Raw genomic sequence first — 24,357 nt, forward strand, 5'->3', positions numbered from 1 at the left:
AGATGTTCCTGTTATTTAAGTTCAAGCCTCGTCTTATTCATCCTCATATAACAAACATACAGCTAACATTCACAACAGAACTCAAAACTCTACAGAAGCCAAAATGGAAATTAAAAAAAAAAAAACAAAAGAAACGTTTGTTGCAGTACTAAAAGCTGTGGTTGTGTGTATCTACACAAGAAGGGAAAGCTAGACCTCGTCCATGGAAGGGGAAGTGAAACTATACAGAGCAAACAAAGAAGCCTCTTGACCATCATGAGTGTCTTTCTTGTAAGCACAAGTCTACTGGAACAAGTCTGTGCAGCTGCTACTGATGATCTCTTCTAATAGTTCATCAAGGATTATCTCACCTGTTTGAGAACCGATGCAGCCGATTTCAAACCTGAGGTCCATCCAGTTCCCACTCCTGGTCAGGTCTTTCCTGACTATCTGGTCCAACGTGTGAGGAGAAGGCAAAGGTAAGAGATGCCAGTAAACCTCTTCTTGCACCACTTCAACAACATTCTCCATGTCTGGGCCAAACCTGACTTCAGGTTTGGCGAATGAGATCCAAGGGCCATGCCCACTGAACTCCATGAGAACTTCGTTGATACAGTCAAAGATGAGTCTCTTGTCAGTGCAGAAGTTTGTAGGATAGAACTCTATGTCATCCACTAGAGCCTCCTCAAGAACCTGCTCCAAATAAAAGGATCTCACCAAAAGCTCTTCCCAGTTCAACTCTGAGGATTTGACCACTTCTTGGATGTATGCAAGTGCCAAGTCTTTGTCATCCACTCTAGTTTTAACTTCATTTTCTTTCTCTGAGGTTGGTGAATCAGGCTCGTTGAAGCGTATGCACCGTGGTTGCAACCGCCTTTCGACTGGTTAAGTCAATGAAAAATGTCAGAAACTGAGCTGTGAACAAATGGGTGTAGCAATGCAATACCTGAAGAGGGCCTGGAGCTGTTTGGACTTGTCTCATCATCTGTAAAGAAAGGCTCAAGAACAGACACAGGACTTGACTTCCCTGGCACATCAGTGGCATTGTCTTGGCACTCAGACACAACCTTCTCCAGTGGTTGTGTCTGCTCATGAGTTTCAAGCTTCTCTTCATCAACATATGCATCTTGGTGGATAATGGAAGAGCTAACTGCTTCAGACAACGAATCCAAGACAGTCTTCTCTTCCTCCTCAGTGTCTAAAACGCCTGCTGATTACACATTAAATTACATTTAGTTTCATTCTGCCAAAGCTAAGAGAGAATCAGTTCATAAGAAAAATAATCACCTCCGGAACTAGTAGAAGCTGTTTCTCCATGTTTGGTTGAATCTTCTGAGATGCATTGTTGAATATTTGGTTCCTCGGTTATCTCATGAGCCAGTGTCACTCTTGGACTGGTCTCTGGTGTGGAGAACTCAGGGAGAGAAAGAATCTTCCCAAGGATTCTTGGTACTTCTTTATCAGGTGAATCAACATCTGCATCTCCTTCTGCTGCAAGCATTTCAGATAGATGTTTCCTGGCTGCAATGTATATACCACAGGTACTCTTCTTGGAATCTTCACTGCCATTGATAGTAGTAGTCTCTTCAGCTGAAACATGCCGCCTGGAACTAGTCTCTATCTCCTCTCCCAGACAAGAGTTTTGACTCATGATGTCAGATGACAATGCATTAGGATCATTGCATGGATTCTTCTTAGCAGAAGATTTTAGTCTTCTTCTGATGATTCTACTGAGAATGAAGGAACTCCTCTTTGTGGACTTGTTGCATGTAGCATGTGTTCCAGGTGATGAACCAAGATCCAAGCCATTTGGCTCAGGCTTCAAGATTACAATTGTTTGTGTGCATTGGGAGCTTCTCTCTTTGATTCTCTTAGAATCTCCTGAAACTGGAGAAGTACCAATGTCCCGGAATGATCCTTCTTTAGATTCCAAGACCTGAGATGCATCCACCTCGGTGTCCTTCTGAGTCTGAGCTATCAACCGCTTTATCAACTCACTGAACTTCTCTTCTGAGTCATCATCGCTCTGAGAAATTCTTGGACACTGATCATCTGATTTCTTCTCTCCATGATCCTCACTGGTTATGCTGCATGTTCTACTTCTCTTCTTTCCGTTTCTCTCCTTTGTCTTTCCTCTGCATTCGATAGTCTCCTCTTCAGTGAGGTTCTTGACACTCTGCACTCCAGCTTCACTCTCCTGAGACCACAACACAAACAATCTACATCAGTTTCTAACTCTTCACAATAAAAAACTAGTTTGATTCTCAAATCCAGGACCTCAAAGTCACAGTCACAGGTAAGGTGCTTCTCCACCTTAGTCTCAACACCTGCATTGTTACATTAACCCAACAAAATGAGAATCATTTTTTTAGTTTCAGACACATTTTCTTGATGATGTCCCAAAAGGAAAGAAAATAAAAACTCATACCTATGATGCGTTTGCTACCACGTTTCTTATCCATCAAAAGCTTGTGGATAGATCCACCATGTCTGAAATCAAACATGTTGTTCATAAACATCCAGACACATCCTATCCCTTCTCTTGAAAGATGTCTTCTACATATCTCTTTCTCCATTAAAACCTTCTTCTCACTGTTTTCTACAGAACAGTAATTATAGAGAGAACAAAAAAAAAAAGAGATACCAAAACTGTGAGTACAATCAAAGAATAACCTGTCTGAATCAAAACTGATCTTTATATGATTCATTCATGCAGAAAATAAAATAAAAAGCATAAAGATTTAAACCTTTTGGAATCTGATCCAATGCTTGCAAGAAGAGGAATGGAAAAATAAAGAAGTACCCCTACTCAGTACTCACTCAAAGTTCAGCCTCCATTGTTAAGAAGCAAATGAATCTTATAATATTATGTTTTCACAGAGTTCACATAAATGCGGCTTAATATAATACTATAAGAAACTCACGAGAGTTAACGAAGCTCGAAGCACGAGAGTAGATGGTTTAGTCAAAAACGTGTCATCTAGTAGACCCACTTCCGACCAGAAAAATATTTATTTAAGTAATACCCAGAGAAAAACCCTGAAAAATATATAGATTTTTGATTAAGAAATTGACAATTGGCATTAATCTATATGAGTTTACATTGTAAACGACAATACCCAGATTACTTTATACAGAGGTTTCATCATTTACACGTATAATGTCGTATTAAACTAATAGTAGATGAAAAATCTAAAGTCAAGAACGTATTTTGTCTTTGTTCATTTCCCACATTTAAATAGAAATGAAATATTCACATTTAGTATATGCTCCTTAATATTTTTTTATTTGCCAAAAATGTGGATACAAACCATCGTAGTAGGTTATATATACTTTATACACATAAATCTATGTCACTGTAACTGTACATGTGTGTGAGTGAGTGACTGTATATGTAATAAATGAGTGTGACATGGTCGCTGAGTCGGTAGGTAATGGTCCTCCGTTGAGCCAAGTTGTCCGAGTGGGTTACGTACGGTGACAAATGTGTCGGGAAGGGTAAACTCGTCAAATTTTCACCGTTATTTATACTATGAATGGAATAGTCAAGAATTAAGTCCCAATAATACTATAATAGTATTGTTTAATAAACACCTTAAGTCCTAATAAATGTCCCGAGCCGTGAGCACGATCGTTGGTTATAACGAAAAATATTTTGCAGAATAAACTGGTGAAATTGTCAGAATCAATCTATATATATACTAGCATACAAAAATGTAGCAGAACTGTGAACTTTTATTATTAATCGTAATTATAGAAAATGTTGCGGTTGATAAAAATGTGGAATCAGAACATGTTTGGTCATTTTATGAAGTATGTGACCTACCAAAAGCGACATAATTCAAAGAGAATTAGATTATTGCAATTCAATGCTTTTCACTAGTATTTTTGCCGTGTTATCATTTGTTTTGTATATAAGTAAGTTAGTATATGCATGGCTAATAAATATTTGATAAAATGTTGGGAATATGTGGAATAGTGCCAAACGGACTCTCACGATTGTCAAATTCCATTTATAAATATTTGGACATCTGTATAGTATTATCATTATGATAATTACAACAACGATGTTGATCCTTGTTTGGACCACGCCCTCTGTGCTCCCTTTGCCAGTTTTGATACGTGTGTGTGGATCCATACACGTAAATATTTCTTACAACAATATAATACAAAATGGTTTTTGTATCTTTTCTCTCGTCGTTATGCATGCACCAATTCAGTAGTTGTGATGTCCATTTATGATTTTATCTTAGTCCAATGAAGTGAAAAAGAATGCAGCCTCGTCATGCTATAATGTTCAATCAATATATATTTATTATCATGATAACTTTTTATTTTTTTATAGTAGTACCAAGATAAAAGACAAACGCCATTAACAAATGTGCGTGCAATGAAGATCATGAAAACAAAAGGACCAATGTTTCTTGTATACTACTTACACATGACAACAGATGAAACGACGATACTGTGGAGAATTACGAAGCATATAGTACTCACGGTCACAGACCTTTTCGCCTCTCTTGTCCTGGAGTGCATGTGAAGGCTTCTTTTGTGCATCGCTTTCATGGCCAAGCAATGTTTCGTTGTTCTTGTTCGTTCTTAGGTACCATCGCCGAGTTAATTACTTAAACTGGAATTTAAATGGATGGAAATAGCAAGTTCGAAAGCTAACAAAACGTTTTTACTTGCGTCATGTGTAATTAAATGCATTATAGTTTTCTTGACTTTTGAGATTATATAAAGTTTTTGTTGTGGCATGTTAATTGTATAGAGATTTGTTATCATATATAATGTTCTACCTAACAGAAAAATGATAGATTAGTCTTATAAATAAGCATGGAGCGGTTGGTTGCCATATTATAACTCTATCTAGTCACCACATTAATTTTAGTTTAGGGTGTTTGGTAACATAACTAATCATCATGAACAGTCGATGATGATAGCGTAAAAACAATGATATGCATTATCTTCAAACTTAATCATATCATCTTCGGTGTTGATAAATAACCATATGCATTATCCCATAATACGCAGGGCTACGGTAAATCGAACACTTAAGGCTACCTAAACAAGAAAAAGAAAAACATCAAAACAAAATGCTTAGCCATTTCAAGTTCTTAAAACCAACCCTTTTGGATTCAGACTGTTAAGAACAAATGTTTGGATTTGGACGTAGAACTCAAACCGGGCTTAAATGGTATAGTAAGGCCCGTACATCATATGGTCCATTTAGTATAACTTTTCAACTTTCATTTAGACCCTCAATGCCACTAAAGACTAAAGTGATTTTTCCAGCTAAATAATGTTATTGATATTAAAATAAGTTTCAAAAAAAATTGTATAGAGAGGTTTTTTTGACTGATAGTATCTACAAATTTCTATCTCTTTTTGTCGTTTCTCTCTCTTCCATAGCATGAAAATATTAACATAAAAAGTTACCAGACGTAAGTGTGACTCTGTTTTTGTACTCATAATGCAATCCTTCTTTTATGAAACAAACATATGACAACCGAGATGATTCATGTAGGAAATTTGATTCTTACAAAATGTTAAGAATTTCGGTTATCGTGAAGACTAGTCATATTCAAATAACGTTTTTAATTATTTTACTAACATGATCAAACGTGCATTAACAAATTCAAATTGCAGTTTAAGATAAACGCTTTCGACGAATGAATAACGAGATGCTACATTCCCAAACCGTATATCCTAAGTTGAAATATTCAACGATAAAATATAATTAATTTTCAGTTTTCTCTTCAATTAAATTATTCTGGCTAGTTGATAAACTAGCATAGTTGTGGATGTGCCTCGCCTGTCTTCATATAACGAGACAACCTTTTATACATTTTTAAAACCCTGTCAATTACGTAATAACGTAATATTCAATAAGAGAATAAAATTCTATTACGGCCCCAGGAAAAAAATACAATTCAAATGAAAATGACAAGGGAATAAGCATTTTCAGGAATATCCCTAGTATTTTACATTATATAACATGGTACAACCACACACGGCACATTAACAATTCAACTAGTTCTAAATTTATCGGAAAAAATTCTTCAATTATATTTTCATCTGTATCAATAGTTATTAGAAGATCTTTTCCTCATCAATATCCCAAGAGACAAAATACTTAAATATTCGTAAGGACAAGATAACATATTTTTGAGAAAAAAACAAAGGAAAGTTGCAAAATAAAAGGTATATATTGAAGTTTAGATATATTTTTTTATATAATTAGGAAATTTTACTTGAATGATTACTCTGACTAAAACATATAAAAATACATCATAGACAATAAAAAAAATTAAATATGCTTCTATCTATAATAATAAAGGAGAGTTGTCTCTCTCCTTAGGCTATCCAGCTCAGCAAGAAGGCTGGGGCGTTTTCCGCCACGTCAGCTGCTCCTTTAAAATGAAATTATTCGTGAAAAACGCAAGTGATTTGGGCTGCATAACTTTTATTTGCCCGATTTTTCAGGCCCACGTTAGAGTTACTCTTTCGTTGCATTAGGTCTTCACTTCGACGGAGGCGGTCACGCTTGCGCTTCCCTTTCATCTTCCCAATCACGTCAGGCTCACCTGAAATGTCAATCAATAACGTTATCTCATTACACTACTACATAGTCTCCAATTCTTCTTTAATTTCTCATTTAGTCTCGCGGATGCATATATACAAACCAAAACAAAGACGAAATCCTATTCATTTCGACCGTGGCGTCTTCTCAAGTTCAGTTCTTGGAGCGTACCGTTGCAAGCAGATGGTTCACACCAGACTCCTGCGATTTTAGGAAAACCGGAATGTCAAGAAAGATGGAGAGATGATGGGAATTGACATGTTCCTTATAGATGTGAAGGTATGTCTTCTGTTGCTTACAATTATTTGTTTAGGATTTCGACCTTTTCATGTTTTTGATAACTGATTCATTCTTTCCCTTTTTAGGCAACGCTCATTCAGTCCTCAATCAATTATCATAGACTTAACACATTCAAACACCTTTTGAATGAATGCTCACTTTATGAGCTCATTGTTTTGTGATGCTCTTGTCGCTGTTAGATTCACTGAACAAACATGAGGAACATATTCTCTCGAAAGCCCAGACTTCATGGCCACCTCTCACCAGGTACTATCTCCTTGATGAACATGTACCTTTATATTAAACTTCCACACACAAAATCAGTCTCTTCTCTTTGTGAGAAAACGTTCTGGTATAAAACCAAGACATCTTCTCTAAATCAACAAATCGATTTGCTGTCATTCAAAAACGCCACAGCCTCTTTATTTCTTTTATTACTATTTACAAAATGTTCTCTTTTAATTTTTGTTTTCCTGCTACTTTCATTCTACCGCCGCTACACTGACCAATGTGGATGTTCCATCTCTATCTATATATATTTGTTTTTCTTATGATGATGATCTGATAATGGTTTCTCTTGCTGGTTTACATGCACCGAAGAAATAAAAAGTCCCACTACCATCGTATGTGTTTGTTTTTTCTAGCTTTGAAAAAATATAATTCAGTGGGATTGGATATATAGTTATAATCTTTATTATCAGTTACTGTTTTTCTTCGGCAGGTTTGAATATCAATTATCATTTATTAGTAATGTTTTGTAGCCTAACGTTTTCAACTTTTCCCTCGCGAAGCTTATATGGTGTGCTTAGTTTTAAAAAAAAACACTGGCTTGGTATTAACTCGATGGGTTTCAGTAACATATTATTATTTTTGCATCATTCTAGCTTGTGACTAAATGATATTATTTTCAATTCGTTGGCACACAGATGTTGTAGTAGGAAATTAATAAGCGTTTGGTCTCATGCGTTTTCATTCAAAAGAGTACCATGATTAGCTACTCCGTTGTGTCGTGGGCGTGTACGGCATGGCCAAACGGCTTAAATATCTCATGGTAAAGACATTGCTACTCTTTATCTGTTTAGATGTGACATGGTAGCGAATTGGGTGGAGCAGGAAGCTCAAGTGGCAGGGTGTCATTCTACGTCTTCAGCAGACACGTATCTAGGGAGGAAGAGGAAGCGAGAGAACGAAGGGAAATGGGGTCTAGACCTGCTAAGCAAGAAACTTCAAGGAATGGGTATGATTTGGACCTGATTAGGTTTATAGAGTCGCAACTGCAGTATGAAATCTTTAAGTGTTTGAGATACTAAATACGTAGAACAAACATGAGTTTTGTTTTGTACTGAAAGAAGAGTTATTTGTTTGTTAGTTTCCTTTACTTTTCGGTTTGCTATGTTGACCGACTTTCGTTTGGTTCATTATTTGTCTTATGTAACTTTTTGTTTTAAACTTGATGAGTATCTTATGTCATGTGTTCCACTTAATGAATTTACGAATAAAAAGTTACATATAAATAATAAAATCTTCCAATAAATGAAAATTTCTACTTTAAATTAACATATATTTTGTGTGCTCCCTGGAAAACCACTAAAATGTCATAAACATTTTAAACAAACCTAAAAATAAATAAAAATATGCATCTTATATAATAAAATTCAGCGTTGAAGCAAGAATGTCATTATAACATATTCACCACTTAGATCATAGCATCTGAACACCTAAGTGTTACAAAAGGCTTGGCTTAATAAATCTATAAATTGCTTAACAACATAACCATGAACTAACAATCCTTAAATAGATATCGGCCATGTCCGTTTCAGTAACACTGCAGTTACGACCACTGACTGATATTTTTCGCAGTATTGGTTGCTCAGTGAACAAAAGAAAAATATATCAAAACCTAAAGAAATCGGCAAACGCATGTGTCGTCAAACTTAACCACAATCTCTTATTTTCTTTCTCTGATGTCTACATCTTTTTGTGAAAGAAAAGTAGTGATTTCTGTCAAAAAGATTCCTCTTCCATTGTGTCGCCAACAATTAACAAGCAATTCCCAGAACAAATGACCATTTTATATAACCAAAAAAACAATATCCCATGCGTTACTTAATATAAAAAACATGAAAGAAAATCAAAGGGAAAATCGAAGCACATATAGCAAACAAGCATAGATGAGGGAATCAAATGCAATGACAATACTCATGCTGAGTAGTTCTATGCGGATTCTTTGTAACAGAGAGAGGTGTCGAGGATATATAAATGTTTGATTCCCTCTCTCTGTTACATACATATTCGCATAGAACTACTCAGCATGAGTATTGTCATTGCATTTGATTTTCTCTCTCTGTTCTATGCGGATTCTTAGTTCATTTACATACATATTCATATTAATTATAAAAACAAAATATATAAATGTTTTTCCTCATTTTCTAACATCTTTGACATAGCGATAGTATGTGATAATTGTAACTAATTTAAGAGGATGAAGCAATTTATTATCTTCTTTCAAACAAGATAATATAAAAACGAAAACATTTACATTTTTCTTTCTCGAACATAAACTTCATTTTTTGTATAGATTTCAACTTAAATTAACTCTGTTATGACTATAGGCTTTTAACTCTACTATCATTGAACATAATCTCTTTACCAAAGTATAAATTAAATAGTAAATTTATTTCAGAATAACACATACGAACCCGGCGCGTAGCGCCGGCAAACCACTAGTTATTTGATAAAACTAAAAGAACTTTCAAAAATAAAAGGTATATATTGAAGTTTAGATGTATATTTCCATATAATTAGGAGATTAAATTTTAATGATTAGTCTGACTAAAACATACTCCATCAATTACAGTGGACAACTAAAAAGCAAAATTTATCTTATGACTAAGTACACGTGTCATCAATCGGTTAAAGTAGGACCCTCGCATTATATAAGTACTACCGTGCGCTTGCACACAGTAGAACAATCTCTGTCTCTTCTCTCTTTATACTCTCATTTTTTTTCAAACCACGTCACGGTTTGAGCACGCAGGCACATTCATATCACCAGGAAGCTTCTTCTTCGTTTTGGTATGTACATACAAATCAACTTCATCAATACGCCGTCGTTTTTCACTCACTCAGAAATTTCCGAGAAAATAAAACATTAAAATTCGGTTTCTCAGTTTCATGTCTTGCTTGCTTGTTGTTTTGTCTGAAAGACTAAAACTTTTTGGTCAATACATTTCGAAATCGATACCAAACTCTTCTTCTTCCTCCTTATCCATAATCTAAGGTTTCACTATGATTCATCAAGTGTCTTGCTTTGCTCCCTAGTCAATAAAGTCAATCACTTTTTGAGTTCGCTGCTTGTTGAATTCTTAGTTTCTTTGTTTGTTGTTTGTGTAAAGTTGAGACCTTTGAGCCTTTGGGAGAGAGAGTTTTTTCACCAGATGGCTTTGGTGACTCCAATTCCAGCTATGAGCGAAAGAGCTGGATCCATGAGATTCCATGGGATGACAACAACTAGCCCTGGTTCAAGGTCTAGCAGGAGCAGCGTCACGGAAGAGCCTCTCTCGCGTCTGATAGAGGAGAAGATCTTCGTCGCTGTGGATAAACACGTGGCCAAGAGCAAGTCTACACTCGTCTGGGCGCTGCAGAACACTGGAGGGAAGAAGATTTGCGTTGTTCATGTTCATCAACCTTCTCAAATGATCCCAGTTAGTAAGTACTCCCCTAAACCTTTTGCCTTTGGACTCAAAGGTTGAGCCTTTGTAATGTTTTTTCTTCGTTGAATCTTTTCTTAGTGGGAGCCAAGTTTCCAGTGAGTTCTGTGAAGGAGGAAGAAGTCAAGGTTTTCCGGGAAAAGGAGAGGGAGAAAGTGCATATGATTCTAGATGAGTACCTCCGTATATGCCACCAGAGAGGGGTATGTATTGCTACTGTTTTAGTACTTTTGATGTTAATGATAAGGAGAGTAGTTTTGTTGCTTTGGCTTTACCATTAGGACCATACTTGTCTTATGATAGTGAGTTATGATTTGTAGGTGAGGGCAGAGAAGATGTTTATTGAAACCGAATCCATCGAGAATGGGATTGTGCAACTTATCTCGGAGCTTGGGATCAAGAAGCTTGTCATGGGAGCAGCTGCAGATAGACACCATTCTAAGTATGGTCTTTTCCTAAGCTCTTTGCTGCTTAATGTTAAGCTAGATGGGTTTCCAACATAAAATCTATTGGTGATAAGTGGAGTGGTCTATCTATCTTATATATTACTTAGATCTCTTCTCGATGTGGGGACACTTAATACTTAACGCTGAATCAACTCTTACAGAGCTGTGTTTGCTTTCCCTAACTTACAGGAAAATGACTGAACTCAAGTCTAGGAAAGCCATCTTCGTACGCCGAGAAGCTCCTCCTCCTTGTCATTTATGGTTTACTTGCAAAGGCTACTTAATACATACAAGGTTTGGCTACTTCAATTTGACAATGAAGGAGATATGTGACTGCTTATTACTTGAATTTAATGCAATGCTATTTACCATTTCAGGGAAGCTGCGGATGATGGTGAATCAGAATATGTTGCATCTCCGCGTCCTTCCATAAGTGCAAACGATCTGCTTCAAGCTTTCTCTACACCAGAGTCTCGACTACATAGCAATGGAAGTTCAACTGAACACAGTGAGAGGGTTTCAAACGGTTCATTGAATACTACCGATGATGAGGAGAGAGAGTCTGACGGCAAGGGAGTAAGGGGAAGTGCAACGGTTATGAGTACAGTTGATGAGAACTCTGGCCGCTCATCTCCTTCCAACTTTCCGGTATGTCATCATGTAGTTGGTATATTGATTTGTGTATATCTCACACTCTAAGCTGTCCAACACACTGTGTTCATTGTTGCAGGATGGAGTGGATGATTCATTTCATGATAAAATCAGACAAGCTACGTCAGAGGCTCAAAGTTCAAAACGAGAGGCTTTTGCAGAGACTGTTAGGCGTCAGAAAGCTGAAAAGAATGCACTTGATGCAATCAAAAGGGTGAGAGTTTCCTTACAAATGTGAATTGGTTAGAGATGTTAGTCTTTTTGGTAATGGTTGATAGATATTCTAGTTGGAGATATAGATTATACTGGACCATTATGTTTGGTTAGGCTTTAGGCTATGCATGGTTTAGGCGGCAAATTGGTCTTAGCCAAAACAATTTTCTTAAAATCTGATTTATACACGATTCAAATCGGTTTAAACCATTTTAAATTGGTTCAAACCATTCTAAATCAATCTAAATCAGTTTAAATCAATCTAATTTAGTTTAAACCTGTTAAATTAAGTAATAATGTTTGTACAAATCCACAAATTTACTTAATTTCTTTTGTTTTGTATATCTCAAAATAATTTTATAATTAAATCCAAATCCAAAAACTAAAATATCTTATATTTATATAATTAATCAATTCATTAACATCTAGAAATTAATATTGTTCTGATAATATTGCTAATGATTATAGGTTAAACAATCAGAAACTGCTTACTCTGAGGAGTTAAAGAGAAGGAAAGACACTGAGACAGCAGTATCCAAAGAGAAAGAAAGATTCGTAACAATAAAAAAAGAACAAGAAGCAGTCACAGAAGAAGTCCAAACCGCAACGGCACAGAAACATACGCTAGAGAACCAAATAGCAGAAGCTGACACTACAATGGAAACGCTAAACAAGAAGCTCGACATAGCTGTGAAGCTCTTACAAAAGCTGAAAAGCGAACGAGAGGAGCTGCAGAGTGAACGCGACAGAGCCCTCAGAGAAGCTGAGGAGCTAAGAACTCTCGCCACAGAGACAACTTCAACACTACAACAGCAGTTACTACCTAACTACTTCACAGATTTTTCATTCTCAGAGATCGAAGAAGCAACTAACCGCTTTGACTCCAAACTAAAGATCGGCGAAGGAGGCTACGGAAGCATCTACGTCGGCACGCTTCGTCACACGCAAGTGGCTATAAAGATATTGAATCCTAAAAGCTCACAAGGCCCTGTGGAGTATCAGCAAGAGGTCGACGTGTTGAGCAAAACGAGGCATCCGAATATCATTACACTGATCGGAGCTTGTCCTGAAGGGTGGAGTCTTGTATACGAGTATCTCCCCGATGGTAGCCTCGAAGATAGGCTTACCTGCAAGAACAACTCTCCGCCGTTATCATGGCAAAACCGTGTACGGATTGCAACCGAGATATGCGCGGCGCTTGTCTTTCTTCACTCCAACAAAGCTCATAGCTTAGTACACGGTGACTTAAAGCCGGCTAATATACTTCTTGATGGTAACCTCGTTAGCAAGTTGAGTGACTTTGGAACGTGCTCGATAGGAAGAAGCAAGAGTGCGTCAACAGATCTCACAGGGACGGTTCCTTACTTGGATCCGGAAGCTTCTAGCAGCGGAGAGCTAACACCAAAGTCAGATGTTTACTCTTTTGGGGTTATATTGTTAAGGTTGCTGACAGGGAGACCTGCGTTGCGGATAGCAAATGAAGTGAAGTACGCTCTTGACTCCGGTTCGTTGAACAACCTTTTGGATCCTTTAGCTGGTGACTGGCCCTTTGTTCAGGCCGAGCAGCTCGCTCGCTTGGCGTTGAGATGCTGTGAGTCTGTCGGTGAGAACCGTCCGGATCTTGGGACTGAGGTTTGGAGATTGCTTGAGCCTATGAGGGCTTCTAGTGGAGGATCTTCTTCTTTCCATCTTGGACGTAACGAGCAGCGCATAGCACCTCCTTACTTCATTTGTCCCATCTTCCAGGTGACTATTATACTCTGAAGGCTTATGTATACGTTTCACTGAGACTAAAACTCAATTCTGTTTGTTGAAAACTTTATAGGAAGTGATGCAGGATCCACACGTAGCTGCGGATGGTTTCACATATGAAGCGGAAGCTATAAGAGCGTGGCTGGACAGTGGACATGATACTTCACCGATGACTAATGCCAAGCTTTCACACAATAGTCTAATCCCTAACCATGCTCTTCGTTCTGCAGTTCAGGAGTGGCTTCAACATCATTGTTGAAAATGATATACTTCTCCAGCATGTAATCTCTCATGAGGAGAAGTTATCTTTGTTATCATTATATGCATACATACAATCTCTCCGTAGATAGCATAATTTGCCTACTTTTGTCTAAGCATAGTGTAAAAAGTCCTCCATATTTGTAAGTTGAAAAAAGAAAGGCTGGTGAGATTTTTGTGTGTGTGTATATATATGTTTTGTCAGATGAAAAAAGGTTATATGTTTATAATGTCTGTGTGATTAGAACTATTACTATAATTTGCTATATCTTAACACAAAGATAAGCCTCCAGGTTATGCCAGAGCAAGTCCAGAGCCACAACTATGTCTGTTGATTTTGTTTTATGTTAACAGAACATGGAAGATTTTGTTCTATATGGTATATCAATGCTTTGTATTTCACAAATGATGTATTTGCTTGGCTAGGAATGGATTGAGTCCTAAATTATTGGTTAAGATAAAGACACTAGCGTGTATTTTCACATATTCAAGATATTATTATCCCTTTTGTTTTGACGGTAATGAGATAAAGAGAGCCGACTGATTGTATCTTAGGTCCGTGTAGAGAAGATACACATTGAAAGGTGTCAAGAATCTTGTCATGGGAGCTGCATCATCTAGACAATATTCAATGTAATAGAGCACACTGACATAAACTATATTTGGATTTTCATCTTTCTTGTTAACGTTCTTGTCTTGTCTGCTTGTAATGTTGTTGTTTTTTCCAGCAGATGCTCTTTGGACTCGGACAAAAGTCACAAAACAGATATTAAACAAATTAAAGAAGTAAAAAGACAACCATGCCTAGTTAACCACATTCTCGGACATTGTTTCTCATGATTATAATATTATTTGGTATAGAAAAAGTCTTTTTACCATATTATATATATAGAGAACGGACGAATATTCGAAGGAACAGAGTCGTGAGATGCTCAGGCCATTGGGTATCTTCTTATCCAAGTAACCGGGAAATGATGGTGCAGAGGAAACTCTCTGTTAAAACTCTCTCCAAGACCAAAAACTTTGTCTCTCCCAAGTGTTCTCAAAGGCTATGGAGGAAGAAGCAGCAGCCACTAGTCAGATACTAGAAGAGAAACTCTACGTTGCAGTTGGTAGAGAAGTGTGGAAGAACATATCAAATCTCATGTGGGCCTTACAAAACTCCCAAGGAAAGAAAATCTGCATCCTTCATATCCACCAGCCATCTCCAACGATTCCTGTCTGTAAGTATATATTTCAAACTTCTAAGTGTCTCTCTAGTAATGCTTTAAGGGTATTGACTTTTAGAAATTTGTTTAACACTTTTGACTCTCAAAGTGGGTACAAGATTCGAAGCTTCAACGGTAGATGAGGAATCAGTGAGAGCATACCGAGGCAAAGAAACGGCGAAAACAGACAAGATTCTACAAGAGTATCTAAGTATTTGTTTGAAGAAAGGGGTATGTACAAAACGTGACATGTATATATGGTTACTATGTTTTCTATATTCTAAAGAGGAGATTGGTTTGTGTATGTAGGTACAGGCAGAGAAGCTGTGTGTGGAGATGGACTCAATTGAGAAAGGGATTGTTGAAGTGATATACCAGCATAGGATCAGGAAGTTTGTTATGGGAGCAGCTGCTGATAAACACTATTCCATGTATATCTAGCTTTAGACGTGACCAACTCTTTTATATTTGGATCATCATCATGTGTCCTCTTTCTTACAGAAAGTGTTTTGTTAACTATTTTTTTGCTAGAAAAATGGAGGATCTCAAGTCCAAGAAAGCAAACTTTGTCTGCCAACAAGCGCCAGCTACTTGTCAAATACATTTCACCTGCAAAGGAAACCTTATCCATACAAGGTTCTCAGTCAAGGAAACTTTTGTTTTCTTGATTGTGTTTGTAGATGATGTATTGATGGTGTTTTTTGATCAATGTATAGGGAAGCTAGAGTGGATGAAGTTAGAGCTCTCTCTGTGCTCTTGTCTGATTTTCAGCGGCTTGTATTGCCACAAATAAGGTCTGATGAGCAAAATAACACATCCTCCATGGATATCATCAGCTCTGAGGTCTTACTAAGCGATATTCAAGAGGAACCAAATGACTCATCTTCTCTAGCTTTCCCGGTATGTGTTGCTTAATCATACAAAAGACCATGCAGATTCTATTTACTTGCGTTTCATATGGTTGATGTGGTTGTGCCTACTGTGCTTGTTTCATCAGTGCAGCGGGATGGGACTGAACATGATGAACTTCCTAATCAACTCCACCAAGCTATGGCAGAAGCTCACAATCCAAAACCATGAGCATTGTGAATGACACTCGGAGAGAAAGAGAGACTCAAATGAATTTATGTATCAATATTGACTACAGAAAAAAACATTTGTGTGAGAGGAAGCTGCTGGTTATGGCTTCCTTCTCGTGTGGCTTAAAAATAACTAGTTGTATGTATCAATAACAACACCTAATGTATCTTTACTGTTTCTACCATCTTTCTGTATGAACAGAGCAACCAAAAGTGAGCAATCACAAAGCCAAAAACAAACAAACGATGAGAAAGCTAAAGGAGATGATGGTACATGATCATTCTGCAGATTGTTAGGTACAAAACATGAAACAGGATCTAGAAAATCAGATAACACAGAGATCATACTAGTCAGAATAGGTCACAAAATCTCTCTATCAAGAAGATCCCATAGATGATCCAGCATCCCTTATAATTCCATACGCTTCACATCCTCCACATGGTTTAGATAAGTGTGAATAGAATACCTCCTCCCACTCCCAAACGCCATTCCTTGGATTACAACTCTCGTTACAGTTTCCTTTAGGAAATTGCAGTAGTAGAAATGGAAAGGCTGAGAAGAATATCTGGGCGACATAACCAATTCATCCGGACCAGTCCCTCCAACAATCTCCAAGTGCTCGCGCGGATCAACTACATCTTTCCACATAGGGGGCAATATGTAAACACGTTTGGACCATGTACATCTTCCGGGGTCTTGCAGAACCCACATCACAATACTTTCGGACGTGGCAGTAAGAGCGATGCCACTGACTAGTACTACTAAGGCCAACTTACCGTAGAAGTCAAGAACCACGGGCCAAAAGATCATATCCGGAAACTTAACAAAGATGTACTTCTCAGACCTAACATCAAAGCAAACTATCATCTGATCACATTCACGGGCGACGTAATAGATAACACCATTAATGCATATATTCTGTCTTTGCCAAGTAGAACAAGGTACGCCGCATCCAGTCGTTCTCCATGTAGTGCCTCCTCCTCCTACTCCTAATGTCAGCACTTGATGGTCCACAGTTCTATCGTCCTGTAGCCAAATCATTCCCAACACCTTGTGAAGTTTCTCTATAGTATCATACCCGAAGAAGCGTGTCATCCGAGAGCTATTCATTCTGGGGACAGTAAGCGACTGTCCCGTGCTAGGGTTACATATCACCAACTCCTCGCCCTCCAGGGATTTCTTTGCGTTTACGGACCGGTAACCACTGGTATAGACACAGACAAAGCCATTGAGACTTGTAGATATGTCTTGGACAGGATGGTCAAAGGAGAAACTCATGTGGTAATCGGCGGCAACAGGAGGAGGAGGAGTCGGCGAAGAAGACTGAGGCTGAGGTGAGGAGAGGAAGATGACCTTGTTATCTTCGACGCAGGCGAACAATAGACGCGGACGAGCCTGAGACCTTGTCAAGAGGAGGTCCCTGAAACCAGAATGGCCGAGTACGGAGCCCCACTGCTTCGAAACGCAGCGGCAGGTGGCAATGGACTTGAGGGATAGCCTAGAGAAGATGTCCATCATGAGCTCCATTGGGAGCGATGAGTGTTGTTGGTCAGTTTCACGATCCTTGCGCCGCCGTGATTCCTTCATTTTTTGGTTTTTGCTTTCGATGAGTGTTGGTCCGTGAGGTTGTCTAAACAATAAACAAAAGATTTAGATGGGCTCAGGAAAAAAAGAAGAAGAAAGGCCCATCTAAAGCAAAAGAAAATCTGAAAAGATAGAAATATATTTTTTTTTGTTTAATTTTATATTATTAAAAAATTAAAAAATCACATTAAACATATAATAAAAAATATTTTTAATTATATGCTATATTTTTAAAACGATTATAAATTATTTAATAGTATAATTTTTTTGTTCAATCAATATACAAATGATAATAAATCGTATGAATATGAAGTTTTATTAATAAATATTCATATTTTATATGTATATTAATATCGTTTAAAATAAATTATAAATTATATATAAATATAAAATATGTTAATTTCAAAATTTGCATTGAAAAATTATTGAGATCTTAATATTAGATGATAACTTATGGAGTCAATAGTAAAAAGACTCTAGAGCAAAGAACCTAATCTCTTTTTGGCAGTTTATAACTGATGCTGACTATATGTTTTTGATGATTTGTGTCAGACTCAAAACTTAATTTTTCTTTGTGCATATGAAGTTTTAAAAATAATTAAAATGAATTGTAATATGTTAACTCTCAACAACGATGGTACATTTAAGAGACAAATATTTGTATTCGTCATTTTATAATCAATAAAGATGGTAGTGTTGCAAATTAAAACAATTTAATAAAAAAACATTAGTATAAAAACTCATGCGCGTACATATTTATTTCTAAGAATTTCGGTTTTCACTAACTTTGGTAAATGAATTTGAATTCAAAGTTTAGGAACTCAATCCCTGACGCTCACACATCATGATTATATACATAACCGTCAATAATTTCATGAGGATGAAAAATGTAAGTAAAAAAAATCAGATAACACAGATCATACTAGTCAGAATAGGTCACAAAAGCTCTCTATCGAGATCCCATGATCATCCAGAATCCTTTATAATTCCATATGCTTCAAATCCTCCACATGGTTCAGACATGTGCGAACATAATACCTCCTCCCACTCCCAAACGCCCCCATTCCTTGGATCACAACTCTTTTCACAGTTTTCTTCTCGAAATTGCAGTAGTAGACATGGAAAGGGTCAGATGAATATATGGGAGACATAACAAACTCATTCGGACCAGTCACTCCAACAATCTCTAAGCACTCCTTTGGACCAACTACAACTTTCCACATAGGGGGCAATATGTAAACAAGTTTGGACCATTCAGAGTCTTGTAGAACCCACGTCACAATACATTTACTTGTGACACGAAGACTGTCACTTGGTACTAAAGCCAATTTACCGTTGAAATCTAGCAGCCGCCCCGGATAGTTTCGCCGCACCGGATATAAATCCCTAGCAAACTTAACAGAGCTGAACTTCTCAGATGTAACATCAAAGCAAATTATCATACTATCAAGACCCCAATCGCTAACCAACTCGATGTAATAGAAAACACCGTTAATGCATAAACTCTGTATATCCCTAGAAGAGGCACATGGTATGCCACATTCAGCCATTCTCCAGGTCGCTTTCTCAGTTCTTCCTCCTAATAATGTTAGCACTTGATGGTCCACAGTTCTGCCGCCGTGGCCAGGAGGACGAATCATTGCCAATACCTTGTGATGTTTCTCGACAAGATCATACCCGAAAAACCGTATCCCCCCAGTCCTCTTCATTGTCTTCATTCTGGGTATAGTAAATGATTGTCCAGTGCTAGGGTTACATACCACCGACTCGTCCGCCATGAATTGCCTTCCGGACTGATAACCGCGGAAAGAGACACATACGAAGCCACTGACACTTGTAGATATATCTTTGACAGGACGGGTAAAGGAGAAACTCATGTGATGATCGGCGGCAAACATCTCATCATCAGGAGACTGAGACTGAGGTTGAGGTGAGGAGAGGAAGAATAGCTTATTACCTCTGAAGCAGGCGAACAATAGACAAGGACGAGCCTGAGACCTTGCCAAGCGGAGGTCCCTGAAGTCAGGATGGCCGAGTACGTAGCCCCACTGCTTCGACACGCAGCGACAGATGGCAATGGACTTGAGGGATAACCTAGAGAAGATGTCCATCATGAGTTCCATTGGGAGTAGAGGCGGCAATGAGGAGTGTTGGCCAGTGTCGAGGCTGGTAGTTTTACGATCCTTGCGCCGCCGTGATTTCTCCATACTTTTTTGACTGTGGAAAGGGGAAAACCAAAGGAAAAGGGAAGCTAGGGTAGAAGTAGAACCGTAGAAGCCAAGACTCAAAGGGTGAGGTTTTAAACAAAAGGTTGAGATGGGCTCTGAAAAAGAAGAAGGCCCATCTAAAACAAAAGAAAATATGGACCTGTGTCAAGTTGAGAAACCAATTTAAGTTTGACCCAAACTTCTGAAGACCCGATTTTTGGTAAATGAATTTGAATTTTAGGAACTCAGTTTCACACACTCACACATTCTGATACTACATGACGATAAATAATTCGATTCACTGATATATAAAGAGAGAAGATATTAATTTAGTAACAAAACAACTCAGAATGAGAAGAAAACGTAAGTAGTCATTGATGAGTATCAAATAAAATTGGAGACAAAACCTCAAAATGAGTTATACCTAAGTTTATGCTTTTTGATGTTTTCGTGGGTGTTTATACTTCGAATTTTGTATTGGGTGTGTGGAAATTGTGTTGATTATAAATATTTTGTGGAAAAAAAACAAACAAAGCTTTGCTAAAAAATCAAACAATCCAAGAGAGGTGGAGCCGTGGAGGTGGTGGGGACAGTAACGCAACGGGAATAATGGGGGGTGGGCATGCAATAATTGTATCCAGAAGAAAATTAGTTAAAAATGTGTATAGAGAAAATGATTAATATTGGAATGAAGGTGACAAGTGCTTGGTCGGTTTTGTATACGTAAGGTTATGCCATGTGTCTTCTCATCTATGGACTGGACGGTTTGGAATCGTCTATTTTTTAGTTCTCATACCAAAAGTCCAAACAAATTACGACCTTCACCGCTTTATTATATTTTGATCTCTTCACGTCGAGCCTAACTTTCATTGCTGAGCATCTCAATGGTTCGGCCGCAAAACCTGTCGCCCAAAACATAACTTTACATGAACTATGAATTTGGTATATATATGACCATGATATATAGTGTACATGTGTAGCGTGGTTGGTTAATGAAGTTTGTGGTAATGAAAGAAAGCGAATATTTGGTATATGGAAGTAGAAGAGCGTAGCATGCACGTGTGTAGGGCATAGTGTCACACCTAAAAAGACAAGAAAGCAACGAAGCAACCATGATTATTTAGAGAATCCCCTTTTTTCTTTTGGTTTAAACGTTGTCTTTCCTTTTGGCAAATAGTGGATTACAGCCGAATATTACACAACACACAATCTTCTTTTTTCATTCAAACGCAACCACTCATAATTGTGTCGTTGATGGTATGTATGCGTAGTGCATGGCCTGTGTGCTGCCTGTATAGTTTCAAGCTATTTGATATGTAATAAGAAAATTTCAGGGTGGTTAATTAGTATCATCAACTTTGACATGTTGCCTAATTAGTATTGTTATAAGATTATACTTAAAATTAAGAAGAAAAATGTTACAAGATTAAAATAAGAATAGTTGTTATAAGATTATTTGTAAGATGAGTTGTCTTGTCCCTATGTATTTTAGGTACGGTGAGGCCATGTGCTTATCCTGATATGCCAACGGTCCAAATAAACCAGCGGTTTACCTCGACCACAACTTTTCCTCCTTTTTATTTTATATTTTATTAGATTTTCCAGTATTTTCTTTTTGTCATAACTCATAACCAACATTCATATAATAATTCAGAAAAAGGTGGCACTATAGTATTTTATTAGACTATAATCATTTGATTAGAGAGTACTTCTAAGCCGAATTTAAAACTCTGGTCACAAAAATTAACTTATAATTAAATCAATAATTAGTATTATCAGCAACAAAGAAGATAACGTTAATTATGTGCAGTTAAACTATATATTAATGTGTTGTCAAGCAATTAAACAAATAAATTATCATCGTGTTTTATTTAACTTTATCTCCATTTGTTTGCATTATCATTGCTTCGTCACTATAAAACTATCACTCTCTGCTCCTCTGCAACACATTACCCACTCACATAGAAAAAAAAAACACTCTTAAGAGAGAGAGAAAGGACTTGGAGATGGAAGGCAAGGAAGAAGATGTTAGAGTCGGAGCTAACAAGTTTCCGGAGAGACAACCCATCGGAACATCGGCTCAGAGCGACAAGGACTACAAGGAGCCACCTCCTGCTCCCTTGTTCGAGCCAGGCGAGCTTGGTTCCTGGTCATTCTGGAGAGCCGGTATCGCTGAGTTCATCGCCACGTTTCTCTTCCTTTACATCACTGTGTTGACCGTCATGGGCGTGAAGAGGGCACCGAACATGTGTGCTTCTGTCGGAATCCAAGGTATCGCTTGGGCCTTCGGTGGTATGATCTTCGCTCTTGTCTACTGCACCGCTGGTATCTCCGGTAAGTGACCACCACCTTCTAAACTCTCAGATCTAACGGTTGTATATGATAGATCTTATGGTTTAGTGAAGAACTAAACTAGGGTTTTAAGAAACATGTTACTTGGTCGGATGTGTAAGAAATGAAACTTAGGAACTGTAAGCAGTTAGAGAATTTTTTTTTGATTAAATAAATTTTACATTCTTTAAAAAAAGAAAGAAATAGTTTATGTTTTTTTTATTATTGTTTACTCTAAACAAATAATAGAATCACTTGATGTAACAAAGTTTTTTGATTGAATAAATTTAAACAAGAAATGAAATTTAGGAGCTGTAAGCAGTTGAGAAAATTTTATTTTGTAGATGTTTTTTTTTTGGAAACTAAAATATTTTTGTAGATGTTGTAATAACGATTTGGGTTGTGTTATGAACTCTCAGGTGGACACATCAACCCAGCAGTCACGTTTGGTCTGTTTTTGGCCAGGAAGCTTTCGCTTACACGAGCTGTGTACTACATAGTGATGCAGTGCCTAGGAGCTATCTGTGGAGCTGGTGTGGTCAAGGGGTTCCAACCTAAGCAATACCAAGCTCTAGGAGGTGGAGCCAACACTGTAGCTCCTGGTTACACCAAAGGAAGTGGTCTTGGAGCTGAGATTATTGGAACCTTTGTCCTTGTTTACACCGTCTTTTCCGCCACTGACGCCAAGAGAAACGCTCGTGACTCTCATGTTCCTGTAAGTTGTTACAAATAGACAGGACTTTTGTGGTGTTACGTTGGATTGGGATCAATATGGTTAATTGGTTTTTGGAAATTGGACAGATTCTTGCACCTCTACCTATCGGATTCGCTGTGTTCTTGGTCCACTTAGCAACCATCCCCATTACTGGAACTGGAATCAACCCAGCAAGGAGTCTTGGAGCTGCCATCATCTTCAACAAGGACAACGCTTGGGATGACCATGTGAGTTTTTTTCACTTCTCATTTACAATCAAATTTCGATTTCGGATCATGGAATTACTAATTTTTTGTTTCATTCCTTTTCTCTAGTGGGTCTTTTGGGTTGGACCATTCATCGGTGCTGCGCTTGCTGCTCTTTACCACGTGATAGTCATCAGAGCCATCCCATTCAAGTCCAGAAGCTGATTGAATCACTCTTGAAAAACTAGCTTTATGCTATTATTAGTTTGCTTTCTTTTGTGAATTGTGTGAAGCATCGTGTGTGTATTTGCTGTTCCTCTTCTTTGCCTAATGCAAGACTACATGTAAAACAAAGACATTCCCTTGAAAAGTTTGTAATCTCTCTTCTATAATTGGAACATTCTGGGCAGACATTTATCTTGAAACAAAGCGGACCAAACATACCAACCAAATTTGGCTCAAATTCAAGAAAAAGACTCCTATCAAATTATTTGATTAATTCTATGGATTAACGATAAGAGTTGAGAGAAATAAAACGTGCCCATCACGATCATATTTCCAAACGATGTGACATTCTTTAACCTTGGTGTACACAGCCAGAGTTTTTAAAACTGGACCGACTCGATGATTGGACCGGATTCGACCATGAACCGGTTATATAGCCGAGTTGGTCTAATAATTGGTTCGACCATGAACCGACCACATAGTCGGATTATATTTCAAAGTTATTAAGTCAATAAAAACCACTAAAACTATCAAAAATCTATAAACCATCCATATAAACAAGAAACTAATTTATATTTATAATATTTTATGTTTAAAATTGATTTATATTTTAACTAAGCATCATGTTTACTAATATTACTTTTATATTTACATACTAAAAAAATATTAAACCATATTATTGAATTATGTTTAATCCGGTCGAACCATATTGAACCGTGATCCAAAATATTTCCGGTTTAGCTTCCGGTCCGGTTTTAAAAACACTGTGTACAACATAATCAATATGGTAATTTATTAAATCAAATTGAGAGGTGCTTACAAAATAATGAAATCAAATTTTACTGTCTGAAAATAAATACCAAAAGGTAGATGAATAAAAACAAAAAATTTCCTCAATTGAATAATGCAGTCAATCACTAGATCACAACTGGCGTGCTGCTGTATAATCCC

General features: G+C 37.4%; 6 protein-coding genes and 1 long non-coding RNA gene across 13 annotated transcripts; 4 read left to right on the forward strand and 3 right to left on the reverse strand.

The window, feature by feature from the left end:
- Positions 1-11: 11 nt before the first annotated feature.
- LOC103866248 lies at positions 12-10,393 on the reverse strand. Of its 3 annotated transcripts, none has more exons than XM_033290204.1 (6): positions 10,389-10,393; positions 2,408-2,509; positions 2,257-2,306; positions 1,267-2,176; positions 926-1,189; positions 12-860 (listed from the first exon to the last, which is right to left on the reverse strand). In XM_033290204.1, exons 2-6 carry the CDS (start codon positions 2,496-2,498, stop codon positions 283-285), a joined length of 1,893 nt encoding a protein of 630 aa, XP_033146095.1. In that variant the 5' UTR covers positions 2,499-2,509; positions 10,389-10,393; the 3' UTR covers positions 12-282. The 3 variants fall into 3 exon arrangements, with proteins under 3 accessions (XP_033146095.1, XP_033146093.1, XP_033146094.1); XM_033290202.1 differs by lacking the exon at positions 10,389-10,393 and adding an exon at positions 2,727-2,949 and having other exon boundaries at positions 2,408-2,578; XM_033290203.1 differs by lacking the exon at positions 10,389-10,393 and adding an exon at positions 2,727-2,855 and having other exon boundaries at positions 926-1,186; positions 2,408-2,578.
- On the forward strand, positions 6,373-8,329 carry LOC103866249. Of its 2 annotated transcripts, XR_004457539.1 has the most exons (3): positions 6,388-6,841; positions 6,928-7,108; positions 7,768-8,329. It is a non-coding gene; the product is annotated as an uncharacterized LOC103866249 (long non-coding RNA). The 2 variants fall into 2 exon arrangements; XR_632526.3 differs by having other exon boundaries at positions 6,373-6,841; positions 6,928-8,329.
- On the forward strand, positions 9,633-14,103 carry LOC103866250 (U-box domain-containing protein 33). 4 transcript variants are annotated; one of them, XM_009144134.3, is made up of 9 exons: positions 9,633-9,916; positions 10,242-10,549; positions 10,633-10,754; positions 10,872-10,993; positions 11,187-11,291; positions 11,375-11,645; positions 11,728-11,862; positions 12,330-13,607; positions 13,687-14,103. In XM_009144134.3, the coding sequence occupies exons 2-9, from the start codon at positions 10,279-10,281 to the stop codon at positions 13,870-13,872; spliced, it is 2,490 nt and encodes an 829-aa protein (XP_009142382.1). In that variant the 5' UTR covers positions 9,633-9,916; positions 10,242-10,278; the 3' UTR covers positions 13,873-14,103. The 4 variants fall into 4 exon arrangements, with proteins under 4 accessions (XP_009142382.1, XP_009142380.1, XP_009142381.1 ...); XM_009144132.2 differs by having other exon boundaries at positions 9,634-9,916; positions 10,237-10,549; XM_009144133.3 differs by having other exon boundaries at positions 9,905-10,121; positions 10,237-10,549.
- A 238-nt stretch (positions 14,104-14,341) lies between these two features.
- Positions 14,342-16,172, forward strand: LOC103866251 (U-box domain-containing protein 33). The gene is made up of 6 exons (XM_009144136.2): positions 14,342-15,094; positions 15,189-15,310; positions 15,389-15,510; positions 15,611-15,715; positions 15,796-15,979; positions 16,077-16,172. The coding sequence occupies exons 1-6, from the start codon at positions 14,923-14,925 to the stop codon at positions 16,170-16,172; spliced, it is 801 nt and encodes a 266-aa protein (XP_009142384.1). The 5' UTR covers positions 14,342-14,922.
- A 119-nt stretch (positions 16,173-16,291) lies between these two features.
- On the reverse strand, positions 16,292-17,746 carry LOC103866252 (F-box protein DOR-like). Its single transcript, XM_033289431.1, has 3 exons — positions 16,582-17,746; positions 16,400-16,476; positions 16,292-16,348 (listed from the first exon to the last, which is right to left on the reverse strand). Exons 1-3 carry the CDS (start codon positions 17,744-17,746, stop codon positions 16,292-16,294), a joined length of 1,299 nt encoding a protein of 432 aa, XP_033145322.1.
- Positions 17,747-18,723: 977 nt separating this feature from the next.
- On the reverse strand, positions 18,724-19,950 carry LOC103866301 (F-box protein DOR-like). Its single transcript, XM_009144194.1, has one exon. The coding sequence runs from the start codon at positions 19,948-19,950 to the stop codon at positions 18,724-18,726; it is 1,227 nt and encodes a 408-aa protein (XP_009142442.1).
- Positions 19,951-21,853: 1,903 nt separating this feature from the next.
- Positions 21,854-23,594, forward strand: LOC103866253 (aquaporin PIP1-2). The gene is made up of 4 exons (XM_009144138.3): positions 21,854-22,284; positions 22,701-22,996; positions 23,083-23,223; positions 23,311-23,594. The coding sequence occupies exons 1-4, from the start codon at positions 21,957-21,959 to the stop codon at positions 23,404-23,406; spliced, it is 861 nt and encodes a 286-aa protein (XP_009142386.2). The 5' UTR covers positions 21,854-21,956; the 3' UTR covers positions 23,407-23,594.
- The last annotated feature ends 763 nt before the right edge of the window (positions 23,595-24,357 follow it).

Source organism: Brassica rapa, chromosome A04 (assembly GCF_000309985.2).
Source record: "Brassica rapa cultivar Chiifu-401-42 chromosome A04, CAAS_Brap_v3.01, whole genome shotgun sequence".
Lineage (NCBI taxonomy): Eukaryota > Viridiplantae > Streptophyta > Magnoliopsida > Brassicales > Brassicaceae > Brassica > Brassica rapa.